At 39.4% G+C, this 20096-nt stretch overlaps 1 protein-coding gene across 1 annotated transcript; it reads right to left on the bottom strand.

Moving 5' to 3' along the window:
• Positions 1-9043: 9043 nt before the first annotated feature.
• LOC138350782 (uncharacterized) lies at positions 9044-15908 on the bottom strand (the record flags this gene model as incomplete). Its single annotated transcript, XM_069302191.1, has 1 exon — positions 9044-15908. A coding segment is annotated over one exon (474 nt), but the record flags the coding sequence as incomplete, so codon positions are not given.
• Positions 15909-20096: the final 4188 nt, after the last annotated feature.

Below are 20096 nucleotides of genomic sequence, written 5' to 3'. Positions count from 1 at the left end.
GATGGAGGTATTTTAAGATATTTCTCACATGATAAGAGATCTCCTAATATCCTCTCCAAGTGAATTTCAATCATCCTAGCACCTTGTTTCTAAGTCCACATTGATATAATTTTTAGCTAAGACCCTTTCCACCATATACTGTATATACACATAGTTCAACAATATGTTTCCTCAGCCCGTCTTGTCTATAAAAACATTATTTACTACTTCTGCCACATATCAGAAGATGATGTTTGTTGGTCATTTTTAGGGAAGTATTTTATGTATGTATTGTTAGTTCAAAGTGTTGATTTTGCCATTCTCAACTAACTATTATGCTATCTCCGATCCTCTCAATAATAACTTTATAAAGTTTTTCTTCTTCAAAGAACCCATGTTCCCGCCTAACATTGTAATAATTTTATTAGTAAGTGCATCATTTTCTTACACTCCAACTAACCTCTTGTATGCAAAGCAATGTTTCGACCAAATGCTAATCATGCTTAGTTTTTTGTTTATCTTCTTACTCATCTACACCAGAGTACTTCACCTACTGAAGGTTAGTCATAAGACTTGTCTAAATATTTGAAGCCTAGTAACATTTTCTGTTTTCAATGCTTTGCAACTGTACTTCATTATCTTTCAATTGCATCGCAATATTTTTTTGGCAACATGGCCCTCGTGTACGTTCACGCACGATCATGCCTCTGCAATTTATCTGCAACATTAAAACTCAGAAAACAATAATAAAATGGGCAGGACTAGGCTTGGGTCTGACCTTTGAGCCCCGGATTTTTTTTTTGCGTGTTGGGGGGGGGGGGGGTCAATGTTGCATTCTTGCAGATAGATTGCAGAGACATGACCGTGCGTGGGTAAATAGTCATATACCCTTGCACAGTCCGGGTAGTACAGTCGGGTTTGTTCGACTCACAATCGAGAATTCAGGGTTCGAATCTCGCCGGGACAGAAAGGGGAAAGCTTGACCTCTCGACCTTCATTATCTACATGAACTCTACAAATGGTCAAAAGACTGGCAAATGCTTTTCATATCAAATAATGCAGGACTTTGGGGAATAATAATGCACATTAAAACTAGCAAATCAAGAACATAACCTTGCAGAAGATTGATGAGGAAAAGAATCTTGAAATTAGAATTCATCAATCACTGAAAGTTGCACAGCAAGGGGGAGCTGCATTAAAAAACTAAAACTAAACTCTTATAATAGTTTAATTAACGTTTGGCTTCAAGGAAAGAAGGTAGTTATTCAACAATATAAATCTTTGGTGCACCCCCACTTCGATTTTTGTATCCAAGCATCGAGATCTCTTCAGAAAGACATATATATGCTTTGGGGAAAGTACGAGGCAGTACTTGGGGCAGCACGAGATCTCTAGTGCTGCCATAATAATACCATGGAACCTCTCAACTCAACGTACGCTAGTTGTAGTCCAGCGGATCAGACATTATAACCTCTAGTTATCACTGTAGTCTCTAGCACCTCTGTTCTACCACTCAGTTGTGTGGCTGATGTAACTAGAAAAAGCACACCCGTTACTAAGTAACAACACAACACCAAAATTGAGATCCTGTTAAACCACCAAAACTGTCAACAAAAACCGACCGCCATGTTGCCTCTCACAGTATTGACGGTCGTGTGCACATATCAGACACTCTCCAGTGATTTCTACCTCCGCTAGTGAGAATGACAATGAATAAGCAATCATATGATGTTCGTTGCATAAGTGTGTACTATACGAGTGAAGGAAACTTAATTGTGAAAACGGAGTTAGTCACAAGACCAAACATGCCTTTTGCACTTACCCCAACAAGCTGAGCAGTCCGTCCTCTCCACGACTGGATGTGATGGGGGTTGTTCTTGCCTTTCCTCCCATCCAAGGTACTGGCTTTTGTACTAATGTCATTACAAAGTTTATTGTTATGGTTACGCTTGATTAAGAGGAAATATCGCGGCAATTTTGTTTATATTTTTGTCTTATCATTAACCCATTTAGATACATCTGCATTTGTGCAGCTACCCTAGATGAAGGGGAGTACAATGTGTCAAAAAGCTAGCTACGTGATGCTAAAATCCCCATCACACAGGATGGTTAGTCATACAGAGGCATGTGATAAGCAGTCTGCACTGGCAAACTCTGGGTGCATTATGAGGATAGTAACATCATCAACACAAGAGTGAATACGGTAGCAATGATACTAAAAGTCCCCATCTCGCAGGATGGTTAGTCATACAGGGCCATACGTTCCGTAGCCTGCACTGGCAAATTTTGGGTACAATATGAGGATATCAACAAGAACACGAGAGTGAATAAGGTAATTACAAAGCTCCAGGTGCGTCATGCCAATGAATCTAACGCACAGGACATTGTAATCGTTAATTGATGGGATCCACTTTCCCATAAAATGAGTGTTCTGTGTTTTTACGCAAATATATATGAGGGGTTACAGAATGTAGGTCAAGAGCTAGCTAGGTTCACCTTATATCTTCATTTTAGGATGGGTTGTCATAAAAGAAATTTGAATAGATAATGAGGATGTCTTTCCTTCTGTGAATGAAGGAATTTTTAAATCTTGCCATTTGGTCTAAAATCGTTGATAATTGGGCATTCACTAATATGACGTTGATGTATCATAGCTCTTTTATAGATTACAAATCAAGTGGTATAGAGTATTGAGAGATTCGTTACCTGCTGTAAGTAACGATACCACAGCCTAGTTCTGGCAATTGTTGTGCCACTGGTCGCCACTTTGTACTGTCCGTACACGTAATTCCGTTCAGAACAGATCATAACTCATAAAACAAGTGCTTTCTGCCATTTGAGTGTCAGTTATTGCTCTTCTGTTAGACGTAATTTCTTGAAATAGTGATTTTTAACATAATTATGAATGAACAACATAGTTTTGCATCACGTTCGATTTCATGCATTGTTAAATGCAGTTTTAACTACTATATCATAATGTTTAGTAACACCTGTTATGTGCGAAACGGCACATTATATTATTTATAATTGACGTTATGATATTCCAACTATCTATGTTGCAAGTTGGGTTTTTATGTTCCTAGTGGAGTAGTGGTAACACACTCGCCCGCGCCTCGCGTGCAATTAACTGTTCGCCTCTGCTCACCCAGCAATAATTGGGTGCCTGGTTGTTAACCGATCGGCGGGTCGTGTGCCAGGGAATACTATCTGGTAAGGCATGAACTTTGGAAAGGGAAAGCTCTCAGGCTGCTAGCATGAGTCAGAAGGTGTCTGTTCCGGTACTTTCGTGTGTAATAAAAAAAAGTGCTTTCTGTAATTCAAAAGAGTCGACTTTTGAATTACATAAAAATAATAAATCTGTATTTCTCAGTGAAATAATAGCTAGTTGTAAGTGGTTAACTTTGAGTTTAGGAATTTCTTAATCTAACTTTAGTAGTCTTCTAGTAAGTAGTCTGTGTGCATCTATCATTTCTATAAAAAAATTTTGGGTACTGCAATACGACTTGTTGACAGTTAACAAAGCCATCAGTGTTATCATAGTCAAAAGTGTGTTAAGGGTTACTGGATTAACACTGCTTTCACAATAGGGAACATTCGTTTTATGAGGTTACTGGCACTTCTATTCAGTCAGTTTGTAAAGAGAGGCTGTGTACTAGTGCGATGTCAGCACTTACTGCAGCTGCGATGTCAGCACTTACTGCAGCTGCGATGTCAGCACTTACTGCAGCTGCGATGTCAGCAATTACTGCAGCTGCGATTTCAGCAATTGCTGGCAAACTGACAGAACTACTTTTTTTTCTTAGCAGTGTTGGAGATGTTGAGTCTCTTGATTATAATGCACAACACCATGTATTTACAATTATTTCGTATATGGTGGATTTTTTAAAAATTGTCTTTGTTGATTCTTGCATATTTAAAAGCACCAATAATTTGTCGTATTGCTTCATTTGGTAGTGTTAGGCTTTCAGCCTAGCGTTGGAGAAATTTACGTGTAGGGTGGGGATGCAGCTATGGATGTAATAACCCTCATGTAGAACCAAGGAATATTTGACATTATTTGTAATGTGCTTACCAGCGATTTGTTTTAGACTTTTGATTAATTAATTAAACCTACGTTTAAATTTTCTTTAAATTTCAAAGTTGTTACCCAACCAGGATGGGTGGTGGTTTTATTGATTGGTACAGCGATGGTCTCGCTTCTTATTACTATTTCTCTTGGTCCTTTACCAACCCCCATATACCTGTAACCCTTCCTTGAGCTACATAGTCGCATCGACTTTGATGATGCGTGTACCCAGTAGCCAGTCTCTGCAATCCCTTTCTAAAATGTTAAGTTTAGTATTCCCTCCACCTGCTCTGGTCACATTCTACAACATTCCTCCTCACATCATCCCTTTCAACATTAATGACCTCCCCACTTACAAGTTGCAAAGTTTCTCGTCTGCGCAAGTTAGGAAATTCTGTTCACTGTGAACGTCCACCTCATTTACATGCTTAATATTATAACTGACTTTTCATTTAGCAGCCCAGTCATACAGTGCTGTTCTGTTATTTACTGTCCGGTGCTGTATGTTTCTGTCTGAGTGCTGTATGTTTCCGTCTGGGTGCTGTATGTTACTGTCTGGGTGCTGTATGTTTCTGTCTGAGTGCTGTATGTTTCCGTCTGGGTGCTGTATGTTACTGTCTGGTGCTGTATGTTACTGTCTGGTGCTGTATGTTTCCGTCTGGGTGCTGTATGTTACTGTCTGGTGCTGTATGTTACTGTCTGGTGCTGTATGTTACTGTCTGGTGCTGTATGTTACTGTCTGGTGCTGTATGTTACTGTCTGGTGCTGTATGTTACTGTCTGGGTGCTGTATGTTACTGTCTGGTAATGCATGTTACTGTCTGGTGCTGTATGTTACTGTCTGGTGCTGTATGTTACTGTCAGGTGCTGCATGTTACTGTCTGGTACTGTATGTTACTGTCAGGTGCTGCATGTTACTGTCTGGTACTGTATGTTACTGTCAGGTGCTGCATGTTACTGTCTGGTGCTGTATGTTTCCGTCTGGGTGCTGTATGTTACTGTCTGGTGCTGTATGTTTCCGTCTGGGTGCTGTATGTTACTGTCTGGTGCTGTATGTTACTGTCAGGTGCTGCATGTTACTGTCAGGTGCTGTATGTTACTGTCTGGTGCTGCATGTTACTGTCTGGTGCTGCATGTTACTGTCTGGTGCTGTATGTTACTGTCAGGTGCTGCATGTTACTGTCTGGTGCTGTATGTTACTGTCAGGTGCTGTATGTTACTGTCTGGTGCTGTATGTTACTGTCTGGTGCTGTATGTTACTGTCAGGTGCTGCATGTTACTGTCTGGTGCTGTATGTTACTGTCAGGTGCTGCATGTTACTGTCTGGTGCTGTATGTTACTGTCTGGTGCTGCATGTTACTGTCTGGTGCTGTATGTTACTGTCAGGTGCTGCATGTTACTGTCTGGTGCTGTATGTTACTGTCTGGTGCTGCATGTTACTGTCTGGTGCTGTATGTTACTGTCTGGTGCTGCATGTTACTGTCTGGTGCTGCATGTTACTGTCTGGTGCTGTATGTTACTGTCTGGTGCTGCATGTTACTGTCTGGTGCTGTATGTTACTGTCAGGTGCTGCATGTTACTGTCAGGTGCTGCATGTTACTGTCTGGTGCTGTATGTTACTGTCAGGTGCTGTATGTTACTGTCTGGTGCTGCATGTTACTGTCTGGTGCTGTATGTTACTGTCAGGTGCTGCATGTTACTGTCTGGTGCTGTATGTTACTGTCAGGTGCTGCATGTTACTGTCTGGTGCTGTATGTTACTGTCTGGTGCTGCATGTTACTGTCAGGTGCTGTATGTTACTGTCAGGTGCTGCATGTTACTGTCTGGTGCTGTATGTTTCCGTCTGGGTGCTGTATGTTACTGTCAGGTGCTGTATGTTACTGTCTGGTGCTGCATGTTACTGTCTGGTGCTGTATGTTACTGTCAGGTGCTGCATGTTACTGTCTGGTGCTGTATGTTACTGTCTGGTGCTGCATGTTACTGTCAGGTGCTGTATGTTACTGTCAGGTGCTGCATGTTACTGTCTGGTGCTGTATGTTACTGTCAGGTGCTGCATGTTACTGTCTGGTGCTGCATGTTTCCGTCTGGGTGCTGTATGTTTCTGTGGTGCTGTATGTTTCCGTCTGGGTGCTGTATGTTACTGTCTGGTAATGCATGTTACTGTCAGGTGCTGCATGTTACTGTCTGGTGCTGTATATTACTGTCTGGTGCTGTATGTTTCCGTCTGGGTGCTGTATGTTACTGTCTGGTAATGCATGTTACTGTCTGGTGCTGTATGTTACTGTCAGGTGCTGCATGTTACTGTCAGGTGCTGCATGTTACTGTCAGGTGCTGCATGTTACTGTCTGGTGCTGTATGTTTCCGTCTGGGTGCTGTATGTTACTGTCTGGTGCTGTATGTTTCCGTCTGGGTGCTGTATGTTACTGTCTGGTGCTGTATGTTACTGTCTGGTGCTGTATGTTACTGTCTGGTGCTGTATGTTACTGTCTGGTGCTGTATGTTACTGTCAGGTGCTGCATGTTACTGTCTGGTGCTGTATGTTACTGTCAGGTGCTGTATGTTACTGTCAGGTGCTGCATGTTACTGTCTGGTGCTGTATGTTTCCGTCTGGGTGCTGTATGTTACTGTCTGGTAATGCATGTTACTGTCTGGTGCTGTATGTTACTGTCTGGTGCTGTATGTTACTGTCAGGTGCTGCATGTTACTGTCTGGTACTGTATGTTACTGTCAGGTGCTGCATGTTACTGTCTGGTACTGTATGTTACTGTCAGGTGCTGCATGTTACTGTCTGGTGCTGTATGTTTCCGTCTGGGTGCTGTATGTTACTGTCTGGTGCTGTATGTTACTGTCAGGTGCTGCATGTTACTGTCTGGTACTGTATGTTACTGTCAGGTGCTGCATGTTACTGTCTGGTGCTGTATGTTACTGTCAGGTGCTGCATGTTACTGTCTGGTGCTGTATGTTACTGTCAGGTGCTGCATGTTACTGTCAGGTGCTGTATGTTACTGTCTGGTGCTGCATGTTACTGTCTGGTGCTGCATGTTACTGTCTGGTGCTGTATGTTACTGTCAGGTGCTGCATGTTACTGTCTGGTGCTGTATGTTACTGTCAGGTGCTGTATGTTACTGTCTGGTGCTGCATGTTACTGTCTGGTGCTGTATGTTACTGTCAGGTGCTGCATGTTACTGTCTGGTGCTGTATGTTACTGTCAGGTGCTGCATGTTACTGTCTGGTGCTGTATGTTACTGTCAGGTGCTGCATGTTACTGTCTGGTGCTGTATGTTTCCGTCTGGGTGCTGTATGTTTCTGTCTGGTGCTGTATGTTTCCGTCTGGGTGCTGTATGTTACTGTCTGGTGCTGTATGTTTCCGTCTGGGTGCTGCATGTTACTGTCTGGTGCTGTATGTTTCCGTCTGGGTGCTGTATGTTACTGTCAGGTGCTGCATGTTACTGTCTGGTGCTGTATGTTACTGTCAGGTGCTGCATGTTACTGTCTGGTGCTGTATGTTTCCGTCTGGGTGCTGTATGTTACTGTCTGGTGCTGTATGTTTCCGTCTGGGTGCTGCATGTTACTGTCTGGTGCTGTATGTTTCCGTCTGGGTGCTGTATGTTTCTGTCTGGTGCTGTATGTTTCCGTCTGGGTGCTGTATGTTACTGTCTGGTAATGCATGTTACTGTCAGGTGCTGTATGTTACTGTCAGGTGCTGCATGTTACTGTCTGGTGCTGTATGTTACTGTCTGGTGCTGTATGTTACTGTCTGGTGCTGTATGTTACTGTCTGGTACTGTATGTTACTGTCAGGTGCTGCATGTTACTGTCTGGTAATGCATGTTACTGTCAGGTGCTGTATGTTACTGTCAGGTGCTGTATGTTACTGTCTGGTGCTGTATGTTACTGTCAGGTGCTGCATGTTACTGTCTGGTGCTGTATGTTACTGTCTGGTGCTGCATGTTACTGTCAGGTGCTGCATGTTACTCTTTAATACTGATCATTCCCTTCACCGAGACGCTGTAATGTGTGTTGGCGAGCACCTATACTTATCCTGCTCTGGCAGTAATCTTTCTCTACTGCTGCTCCTTTAATTTTTCTTCATTGTACGACGTTGGGGTCTAATGACGGGACCCCCCCCCCCCCAACGTCAGCACTTTCTTTATATTCAGATTTGTGGGTTGATTGTCTAAGTTTTTCAGCCGCCGTTATGTTGGCAGTCTTATTATATCTGCAGGCGTTATATCTTGCAGTCTTTATGGCAATGGAAATGTTGTCAGGAGTGTGTGTAAAGACTCGCCTGGCATGACAACTTTCCCCGTCAAATTGTAAATCTCTCACTATAGTTAAGTTACTCGGCGGCCATGTTCTTGAGGCGCGGCCTATAACTGACGTTGATCAATAATAATAAACACACGAGCTAGTTTTTTTTGCTCAAAATATGTTGCTCAAACTTTTTGGGCATCTTTAAAAAAAATTGTATTTTTTTCTTAATAGCAAAGTTTTTTTGTTTGGAAGCTGATGATTGTAATAGAATAAAGGCCGGGAGAAGCTTACTTTATGGGTGTTGACCACAAGGGTTAATATAGCCTGTGTTCGGGAGAGGAATAGAAACACAAGAGTGAGACGCATGTTTTATTCATCTATCAACTATCACATCGGCTTTGGTACAGTGTGGCCTTGTGTATTGCACTGCTCAAAAATATATATAGCATTATATATATAAATATACATACATATGTATGTGTGTAAATCACGAAGAAATTAACACGTGATAAACAATTTGACACTGGACAGTGTCAGACCACGAAGGAAGGATTAAGACAGGAGATACCTTAAGTACGTTCGTATTTAATAATACTACATCTTCAGAAGGATCTTCCTTCTAAAGATATATTATTAAATACGAAAGTACTTAAGGAATCTCCTGTCTTAATCCTTCCTTTGTGATCTGACACTGTCATATATATATATATATATATATATATATATATATATATATATATATATATATATATATAATATCATTATTGTTTATACACGAGCTACTAAGTCTTCTTATACACCCCTAGTTTACTTGTATTGAAAATAGATCTAATTTAAAAAGAGTTATTTAGGGAAAAAATAGGATTCGTTGATTGCTGTATTTATAGAAAACATGGAATTCGTTGGCTAATTAGCATTACTGTCACATGACATACACATTTTAGAAATATGAAGATGAGAGCTTGCAGAAAACAAATGGGAGACATATCAGCATTTCAGACTATTCATGGTTAACATTCTCTCTTATAGGACAAAGTCTGACATTGTTGGCTCAACACACTATTGAAGCGTGATATATAAAAAACAAAAAATCTAATATATTCCCACAAGAAAATATATATTATGTATAAATCTAAGCAAATTTTGCATTCCTAGTTAGAAATATCTGTATACAGCATATATTATTTAATTTAGAAAATCAGGACTAAAACCAGCTCAGAATGGATGAAGTAAATATAGTCTATGGGAATTATTGACCATCAAGTGTTCGAATCATCTTCAGAATATCAACGCCTATGGGGTAAGAATTATATAACTTTTGATGTCAGAAAAGGATAATTTTTAATTCCATAAAAGGATTTCAGAGTTTCTTGAAATTATACATTTAATATCTACAGTACATTTATTAGGTAATAATTTGTATTACCATATATGGCTAGCCTGCGCTAATCGTGGAATAACACATACAACAATAAATAATCTAGGAAACTCTAGGCTATAGCAGCTATGTTTAATTGCTTTTTAATGTTGTTGTCGTACCTTGGATAACCGAACTACTGTATTTTGTTTCCACTCAGTTTTACTTAATAGCCTGAGGGCTTTTTGTACCTGTAAAACTGTCAAACTGAATGAAATTAATAGACGAAATGTATGCAATGAATTACTTTTATATGTAGACCTAGTTTTACCTACGTTAGGCAGAGGTTTGGAATAATAGACATATTTAGGTTAGGTTATGCTTCTAAAATAGCTTTGGATCAAATTACAATATATTCATATCGTGTTTAATATGGGTAAAATATCTATCAATATATAAAATAAAACTTTTACAAATTTAACATCTAAGGTAATTCGGCTTGTTCTTACTACTGGGTGTTTGGTACGACAATGCGACAGACATGTATTATGTGAATTCCAATTGCCGCGTGATTCACACTCTCCTCTAAAACTTCCATACATACATCCTAATCAAAAGTAAATTGCCCAGTTTGTGGTTTACATGCAAAAGAACATGTTTTATAAGAAGCGTATCGTAGAGGTGCACCTCTACGGATTTAATTAATAAACTAGCAGGAATCTTGAACACATGTACTCTTGCAACGAAGATGACTTATTATAATAAAATCGAATTGAAACCAATGATGAAATGAAGAGCTTATGTGTTTTACGATCATATTTTTTGTTTAATATATAGTAAATGTGCTGTTGATGAAGATAAAGGGCTCTAGCTGATCTTAACGACTGTCACTGAAGGACATGTAGACAAGTCCTAGGGGTGCACCCAGCCAGTGGGGCAAATAACCTTCCCTCCTCTTTCATATTACAAATTTCTCATTTGTTATAACCTATTGACGTTGGCTGGACATGTGTCCCATCCTGAATAATAGGTTCCAAGATGGTTCCTTCGATGCCATTCTTGTCTTGTTCCAATTCTCCTTGTTTCCTGTTCTTGCCAAGTTCTTATTCACTGTTCTTGCCCCACACCTTATTCACCATTCTTGTTCCTCTCCTCTTTTTTTCACTGTTCTTGGTTTGTGCTGTGCTTTCCTTATTCAGATCCTGGGTGCGTCCCGGGAAGAGACTACATATAAACGGAATATTTCACCAGTTCCAAGAGCGAAATATCAGCCGACCTCTTTGGGCTATATGACAGATTATAGCAGTTTTATGACATCGAAAAAATATAAGTTCGTGTAATCAGTGATGTATCCCTTACGTGTATAGTTCTTATAATGTTTTATCACTTTTGAATCTATCAGATTATCCAAGCAGTACAATGCATTAAGAAATATATATAGTTGGCTGAGACGCAGCTGGGAAGATCAGGGCATACTTTATGGGTCTGGGAGATTTAAGCATCGCTATTGTGTGTGTAGCCAAGGATGGAAGAGAGCCGAGGGACCCCGAGACAATTACAGACTAGGCCGAACGAGGACGGAAAGCTGCGAGCGGTGCTAGGCAGTCACAGTGATCAGGCCAAAGCTAGTCGAAAGTTTAGTTAATAGGGCAAATGGAGGCCAGGATGTTAGCCTGGTAAGTCGGGATATAGGAGAAGTGATGGACAGCATCATGAGAGGTTAGAGGTAATGGACACTGAGGGAGCTGGAAGTGATCAAGATATGCCCGAATAGATCAAGTGAGGCTTTTCTGCGTAGAAAGTAGCGCCGCCAGCTGCATATGAGGCACGAGTGATTGTTGTCACAGACGCCAGGTGACGTTCATGTTCAAGTCCAGGTTTTCACAGAATTTGTATGTAAGAAACTGACCTGTAACTACATTGACAAAAATACTATGTACAGTGTGGGATTTCATCCAACAATTTCACGGTGTCACTATCCCGAGATATTCTGTGAATTAGTCAACATTTGATCTTTGTGAAACATATTTGGCAGATCATTTTAGCCATTAGGAGGTAGTTAATGCTTACAGTGTTGTTCAGGCCACATAGTGGTTTCGTATTAGCGAGTGTGACCAAGTGACCAACTGAGACATGACGTGACACGCATTATCGGTGTCCATAAATTGACCAATTGGTCGTGTACCCATGGTCAGTCCTAACCGTCTGACACAAGTTATCCCATGCCGTGATCAAATTAAGAAAGACTGTCTCCATTTACAGTCAACTTCTATGGAATCCAAGGAGGATTCTTCTGAACGAGACTTCTTTGCAAATTTAACATTTAGAAACGAAAAGTGTGATTTAGTCAGCAGATGAGCACAAACTTGAACAAAATAGCTAGGCTTTACTTCTTAATACATATTATATAAAATTTATTGATGGAATCGTTCAGAACATTCTTGTTTTATGAAATATGGTTCATCGGTGACGACCGGAGCAGACGCCTCTAGACTGTCCTACCGATGAAGGTAAACACACGAATGGCGTACTTTCAGTTATAACCTCAAAATGTGACCATTGACGTTCGATTGATGTCTTGTGGCCAGCAGCGTGGCACCAGTAAAGTGTGATCAATGACGTATTATCAATGATGTGACACCAGTGACGTAGTATTAGTGATGTGACACCAATGATGCAGTAACGTGTGACACCAATGACCCATGGTCAATGATGACGTCACTGACACATGACGAATGATGTGTCACCAATGACGTGTGACGAATGATGTGACACCAATGACGTGTGACGAATGATGTGACACCAATGACGTGTGACGAATGATGTGACACCAATGACGTGTGGCCCGTGACTCAGTGGTTGTGTCACTAATAAGCTCTCCACTAAAAAATAATGAATTCCTGTTTTAGCAATCATTATCTTCAAAAAGTCAGCATAAATGTTCGATTTACGAAGCCGACCATTGGATATACCTACCTATACGGCCATAGTACGAACGAGAGGTTTTACTGTGGTATATTTTTCTAAGCGTCCCAATATTATAGCAATATCAAAAGTCATTATATCTCGCCTTTACCAAGTAGTATATGATGCTTTTTTTATTGACGTTTGAATCGGTTGACAAATGATTGGCGAGAAATGCGAACCAAACACAATTCGAATCATTTAAAAGGACGTATAATTAATTGTAAAACTATAGATCCTAAAGCAAAATAAAGAATGTTTACCATGTGCAGGAACGGTGTTTTTAAATATGCTTTATTCTAGATTGACATTTATCTATGAAATATGTCCCATTATTATGAAGAAAACACGTTTAACAGAAGTGAATACGAGCATTAGCCATTATAAAACAAAAATAAAACGTTTTGGTTGATTATTTTATAGTTTGGAATGTTAAATAATTGTAAGGCATGAGTTAGCACTACAGTGTGTCGATCTTGTCACCCATACTTACTTTGAGGTAAGCCTACACCATCATTTATTTAAATACTGTACGTCGAAATTTAATTTATTTTCGTATGTGTATTTTTTTCGTGAAATTTTGTCGTGGGTTATAGCTATTCACATAATGTATTTTCTTAATTGGAAAATGGTTGCTTTCTTTCATTTAGTAGTTATTGAAATATATACATCAAGCGGTCAAGAATGCATAAAAAAGAATGAATGGATACAAAATGCATTCAAAATCGTAGCCTAGTCTAAGCGTGTTTAAAGTTCAAAGTTGGCTAATAATGTGCTTTCAGTAGCAGAGCTGCTACAGTTATTACTCTCATGATCAAAATCAGTAGAGTTGAATGAACTTGGGCCATTTTCTGCAATAATACAATGTAGTATATGAGAAATAGAAAATTGATTAACCTATTTCTCATATACTACATTGTATTATTGCAGAAAATGGCCCAAGTTGCAGTTTTCTCTTGATAAATCTTAAACTATTCTGTGTTATTCTCAAACTCAAGACTCCAGTTGTTGAGCAACTTCGGTGACCATGCCAAACATTAGGGTAGTGTGTTATTAGAGAAGGGAACCTCATAATAAATACCTCATAATGAGCAAATCCGTTTTATAGCTATTAATGAAAGTGCAAAAATCGTTTAGAAAGATCTGATTATTCATTTTTCTGTGAATCTTACAGTGACCTGTAATGAGTTACTTAAAACTTATTGTACCTTCCAAAAACAAAAAAAAAAAAAAAAAAAAATAAAAAAATTGGATCTGGCCAGTTTATTATATTTTTATTATAGTTAAAGATAAATACTTGCCATTGCTAAGTGATAGTCTCGGGATGTGACCAAATCTTCATGAACCCGATGTTTGCTATTTAATATAAGTGAAATTAAGTTCTCTAGAGAATCGGCTATACAAGTGATTTTAAAGAGCAAAAACTGAGTAATAGAGAAGAAATCTTTATATGAATAATTGTTATTTACAGCAATATTAGATTATATATAGATGCTTACTTACTAAATATTCCCTAAGTGACTTCTTATTTGCCTATTTAGTACTAAACATATTAGATTAAACATGAAGAAAAATAAATACGAGTCAATCTTATTCTATATATGCATTAAATATACATTTTTTGTTACCATACAGTAAAATAATAAAAAAAAATCCTAATGAAAGTCCTTTACATGGTAAGAATATTTTCGCTATGTTTACAAAAACTAACGGCTTTCTACGCTCGCACAGAAAACTGTTCCGGCTACACGGTGCCTGGGTCAACCAGGCTCAACTCTTACTAACTCATAAGCTCTACACTGCACTAGACAACGAATAAATTAAATATGTAGTAGTCAGAACAGCTGAAAATATGGACATGAGGGCCACATTCTTGGCAACATGGCGCCCAGGAGAGGCTTTTGATTATAAAATTATTATCTCTATTTGAGAATATTACATACATTTTTATCTTTTACACTTTTTAGCTCTATAAACGCGGGTATTTGATACAGCTTGTCATTAAAATAAATATAAATGTTCAATTCTTAAAATGAATTCTTAAAAAGTCTCATATATTATGGGACTAGAGAACATGTCAGTATTTAGTGTCATCAAGTGGTATGCTCTCTTGAAAGATAAAACACTTACCTAGTTACCTGAATAATAGTGATATACCGAACTGATTATCCGCCCCCCGAGGTCGGGGGTCCCAGAGATGGAAAACATTGGCCGAAGGTTTCCCTGACGTGGCGCGGGTGTGATGGCAGGACGCGTGCCTTTCCCCTCCTCCTACTTCACCGCCACATGCTCACCCGGCTCTTGCTGCGCTATACCACAGCATAGTCTCCTTGGGCGTGATATAATACGACATTCTGTTAACTGGCGTGGTATATGACATACACAAGCATGTTGCGATACGTCATCGACAAATGTGGTGAATGACACTATATCATCTGCAGTATGTGTGCAATGATATATCGTCTAGAAGTGTGCCGAACGGGGATTTATCGTCTATCGGATGTGCGCCATAAACAATATGTCAACCAGACATGTGCTAACGACGATATATCACAAAAGAAGTGTGCCATATGACAATATATCTTTCAGTAGTGTGTAATGCTACAGTATACCACCTTACAGTGGCATATCATCAGCAAGTGTGATATACGACGATATATCGTCCAGAAGCGTGATATACAACACGATATTTATCATACACGGATTCGGACGTTTGTATTGGCGGTTCGCTGCCTAACAACGATAAATCCTGTGCGCTATATGACGAAACACGCCATATACAGTTATATAACGGGAGAATACATAGGTTACGTATGTTAAAGGATTACACATGTGTGGCTCTGTACACGGTTCCTGCTGGTGAAGCCCGAACAGCTGTGGGCCACAACTGGGGACGTCGCCCGGTCGACCATCTCCACTGGCGGCCCAACAGTCACTACCTTTGGGAAGGGAATCACCGTCGTCGCCTTCAACTTATCTGGTAATGCACTGTCCTTGCTGTCGTTCTGCGCGTAGTGGTTGTCGATGAGGACATCCGGCAGGGGCACTGTCTTCCTCGGGGTTGTTGAATTATTGTTCGAGGCGAATTTGAGTGTGTTTGGGTGGTGGTTGTGTGTGGGGTGGAGTGTAGGCTTCTCGTGTATGGTGCTGCGAACCCTCTCCAGCATCTCCTGAGGGATTGGCAGCGGGTGGTGGTTCCCGTCCTCCGTCGGGGTGATCCTGGGGGTGCTCTCGATGACGGGTAGCGCTGACGAGGCGAAGCCCACGTTGGAGTACGTCCGGGCTGTAGGGGAAAGATATCGTTACTTAAGCACATAATGCTAATATTGCGTAAATCTGCTCATACGTAGTTAGGTAGAAAAATAAAAAAAATGCTTTTGAATTTTGACGGTCAATTGAATTATCAAAAGAAGACGCGAAGCCGGGAAGACTTCCAGCTTGACGGTCAGAGACCTGGATGAAACTGATGCACAGCGGATAGGACATTTTCAGATAATAAGAGCCTGTTGTTGTTTTAGGTTCAGCTACTCGGAACAAAAAGTTCCAAGTAGTACGGAATATGGTGAGCCTGTAGTCTAATGACATACTGGAAATATATAATTCTTGAAATAGAACATTCTCTGTAACTAGCTGACATGTAACTATAAGGTGTGAAGTATAGATGAAATTGTTTATGTAATTATCTAAGATGAGGTCTGATAAAGACCTTTTGTGTCCTCTGTAATGCTTTACGCTACTGCTCACAGGATGAGTATGGGGTGAACAGTATATTATCCGCCTCTGGCGGCAACAATCGACCGTAGTGGACTTACCTGGCACAGGAGTGGGGCTGTAACTTAGGGTAATAAGAGCATATGAATGATTGAGTGATTGATGGAGATTGAGCCACCCAAGAGGTGGCACGGGCGTGAGTAGCCCGTAAGAGAGCCTGTTGAGCAGTTTGTTAATTACTGGCCAAGTTCTACGACCACCTTATTACATCTACTATTTGTATGTAATTATTGTAGCTAAAACCTCAACGATGCATTTCACATATTTGGTGGGAATATTTATTTTTATTTTTGCTAATGTATTCCATTATTTTGTGCTTATATTTGAATTAGTTTTTCATTTTGTTTTCCATATTATCTCTTGCTTACTTTTGTTTGCATTTGTATTTTTTTATATAATTCTATATATATATATATATATATATATATATATATATATATATATATATATATATATATATATATATATATATATATATATATATATATATATATTAGTATATTTTGGTAGCAGTCTTTCCTGTAGACATATATTATTAAATATGACCGAAAAAGTAAGATTAATAATTCTAACACGAATTTTCTCAATCTTTCGTACATTACGCTTCACTGTTGGAGGTAAATCAAAAATCACTTCTCCAAAATTCATTTTTATTTCTAGTCTGACGCGACACGGGCGCGTTTCGTAAAACTTATTACATTTTCAAAGACTTCACAAATACACAACTGATTAGAACTTACGTCTCTCTGATATTATATCTACATTTGAGTGAGGTGGGAAGGATGATGTGGCATTAACACAAGACAGAACAGGGGATATTAATAGGGTATTAAAAGTATCAACACAAGACAGAACAGAAACAATGGGTATTGAATAGAAGTGTTTGTAGAAAGCCTATTGGTCCATATTTCTTGATGCTTCTATATTGGAGCGGAGTCTTGAGGTGGGTAGAATATAGTTGTGCAATAATTGGCTGTTGATTGCTGGTGTTGACTTCTTGATGTGTAGTGCCTCGCAAACGTCAAGCCGCCTGCTATCGCTGTATCTATCGATGATTTCTGTGTTGTTTACTAGGATTTCTCTGGCGATGGTTTGGTTATGGGAAGAGATTATATGTTCCTTAATGGAGCCCTGTTGCTTATGCATCGTTAAACGCCTAGAAAGAGATGTTGTTGTCTTGCCTATATACTGGGTTTTTTGGAGCTTACAGTCCCCAAGTGGGCATTTGAAGGCATATGCCTTCAAATGCCCACTTGGGGACTGTAAGCTCCAAAAAACCCAGTATATAGGCAAGACAACAACATCTCTTTCTAGGCGTTTAACGATGCATAAGCAACAGGGCTCCATTAAGGAACATATAATCTCTTCCCATAACCAAACCATCGCCAGAGAAATCCTAGTAAACAACACAGAAATCATCGATAGATACAGCGATAGCAGGCGGCTTGACGTTTGCGAGGCACTACACATCAAGAAGTCAACACCAGCAATCAACAGCCAATTATTGCACAACTATATTCTACCCACCTCAAGACTCCGCTCCAATATAGAAGCATCAAGAAATATGGACCAATAGGCTTTCTACAAACACTTCTATTCAATACCCATTGTTTCTGTTCTGTCTTGTGTTGATACTTTTAATACCCTATTAATATCCCCTGTTCTGTCTTGTGTTAATGCCACATCATCCTTCCCACCTCACTCAAATGTAGATATAATATCAGAGAGACGTAAGTTCTAATCAGTTGTGTATTTGTGAAGTCTTTGAAAATGTAATAAGTTTTACGAAACGCGCCCGTGTCGCGTCAGACTAGAAATAAAAATGAATTTTGGAGAAGTGATTTTTGATTTACCTCCAACAGTGAAGCGTAATGTACGAAAGATTGAGAAAATTCGTGTTAGAATTATTAATCTTACTTTTTCGGTCATATATAATAATAAAATATATATATATATATATATATATATATATATATATATATATATATATATATATATATATATATATATATATATATATATATACATATATATATATATATATATATATATATATATATATATATATATATATATATTTATTTAGACATATATTATTAAATATGACCGAAAAAGTAAGATTAATAATTCTAACACGAATTTTCTCGATCTTTCGTACGTTTCTTTTCACTGTTGGTGGTAATTCAAAAATCAATTCTCCAAAATTCATTTTTATTTCTAGTCTGACGCGACACTTGAGCGCGTTTCGTAAAACTTATTACATTTTCAAAGACTTTAGCTTACACATACACAACTGAATAGAACTTACACATCTTCGATTTGTTTATATCTATATTTGAGTGAGGTGGATGGGGTGAGGTGGTATTAATAGGGTATTAAATTCCTAAACACAAGACAGAACACGAAACAATGGGTATTGAATGGAAGTGATTTGTAGAAAGCCTATTGGTCCATATTTCTTGATGCTTCTATATTGGAGTGGAGTCTTGAGGTGGGTAGAATATAGTTGTGCATTAATTGGCTGTTGATTGCTGGTGTTGACTTCTTGATGTGTAGAGCCTCGCAGACGTCAAGCCGCCTGCTATCGCTGTATCTATCGATGATTTCTGTGTTGTTTACTAGAATTTCTCTGGCGATGGTTTGGTTGTGGAAAGAGATTATATGTTCCTTAAAGAAGCCCTGTTGCTTATGCATCATTAAACGCCTAGAAAGAGATGTTGTTGTCTTGCCTATATACTGTTTTTTTTGGAGCTTACAGTCCCCAAGAGGGCATTTGAAGGCATAGACGACGTTGGTCTCTTTTAAAGCGTTCTGCTTTGTGTCTGGAGAGTTTCTCATGAGTAGGCTGGCCGTTTTTCTGGTTTTATAGTAAATCGTCAGTTGTATCCTCTGATTTTTGTCTGTAGGGATAACGTTTCTATTAACAATATCTTTCAGGACCCTTTCCTCCGTTTTATGAGCTGTTGAAAAGAAGTTCCTGTAAAATAGTCTAATAGGGGGTATTGGTGTTGTGTTGGTTGTCTCTTCAGAGGTTGCATGGCGTTTCACTTTCCTTCTTGTGATGTCTTCGACGAAACCATTGGAGAAGCCGTTGTTGACTAGGACCTGCCTTACCCTACAGAGTTCTTCGTCGACTTGCTTCCATTCTGAGCTGTGGCTGAGAGCACGGTCGACATAAGCGTTAACAACACTCCTCTTGTACCTGTCTGGGAAGTCGCTGTTGGCATTTAGGCACATTCCTATGTTCGTTTCCTTAGTGTAGACTAAAGTGTGGAAACCTCCGCTCTTTTCCATGACTGTTACATCTAGAAAGGGCAGCTTCCCATCCTTTTCCATCTCGTAAGTGAAACGCAGCACGGAACTCTGCTCAAATGCCTCCTTCAGCTCCTGCAGATGTCTGACATCAGGTACCTGTGTAAAAATGTCGTCAACATACCTGCAGTATATGGCCGGTTTCAAGTTCATTTCGACTAAGACTTTTTGCTCGATGGTACCCATGTAGAAGTTTGCAAACAGGACACATAGGGGGGAACCCATGGCGACCCCATCTACTTGCTTATACATGTGCCCATCCGGGCTCAAGAAGGGTGCCTCTTTAGTACAAGCTTGGAGTAGTTTCCTCAGAATGTTTTCTGGTATGTCAAGAGGAGTGCAGGCCGGATCACGATACACTCTGTCGGCTATCATCCCGATTGTCTCGTCCACAG

Source organism: Procambarus clarkii, chromosome 47 (genome assembly GCF_040958095.1).
Source record: "Procambarus clarkii isolate CNS0578487 chromosome 47, FALCON_Pclarkii_2.0, whole genome shotgun sequence".
Classification (NCBI taxonomy): Eukaryota; Metazoa; Arthropoda; class Malacostraca; order Decapoda; family Cambaridae; genus Procambarus; species Procambarus clarkii.
The sequence above is the reverse complement of the archived record's forward strand: the minus strand, read 5'-3'. Positions and strand labels throughout refer to the sequence as shown.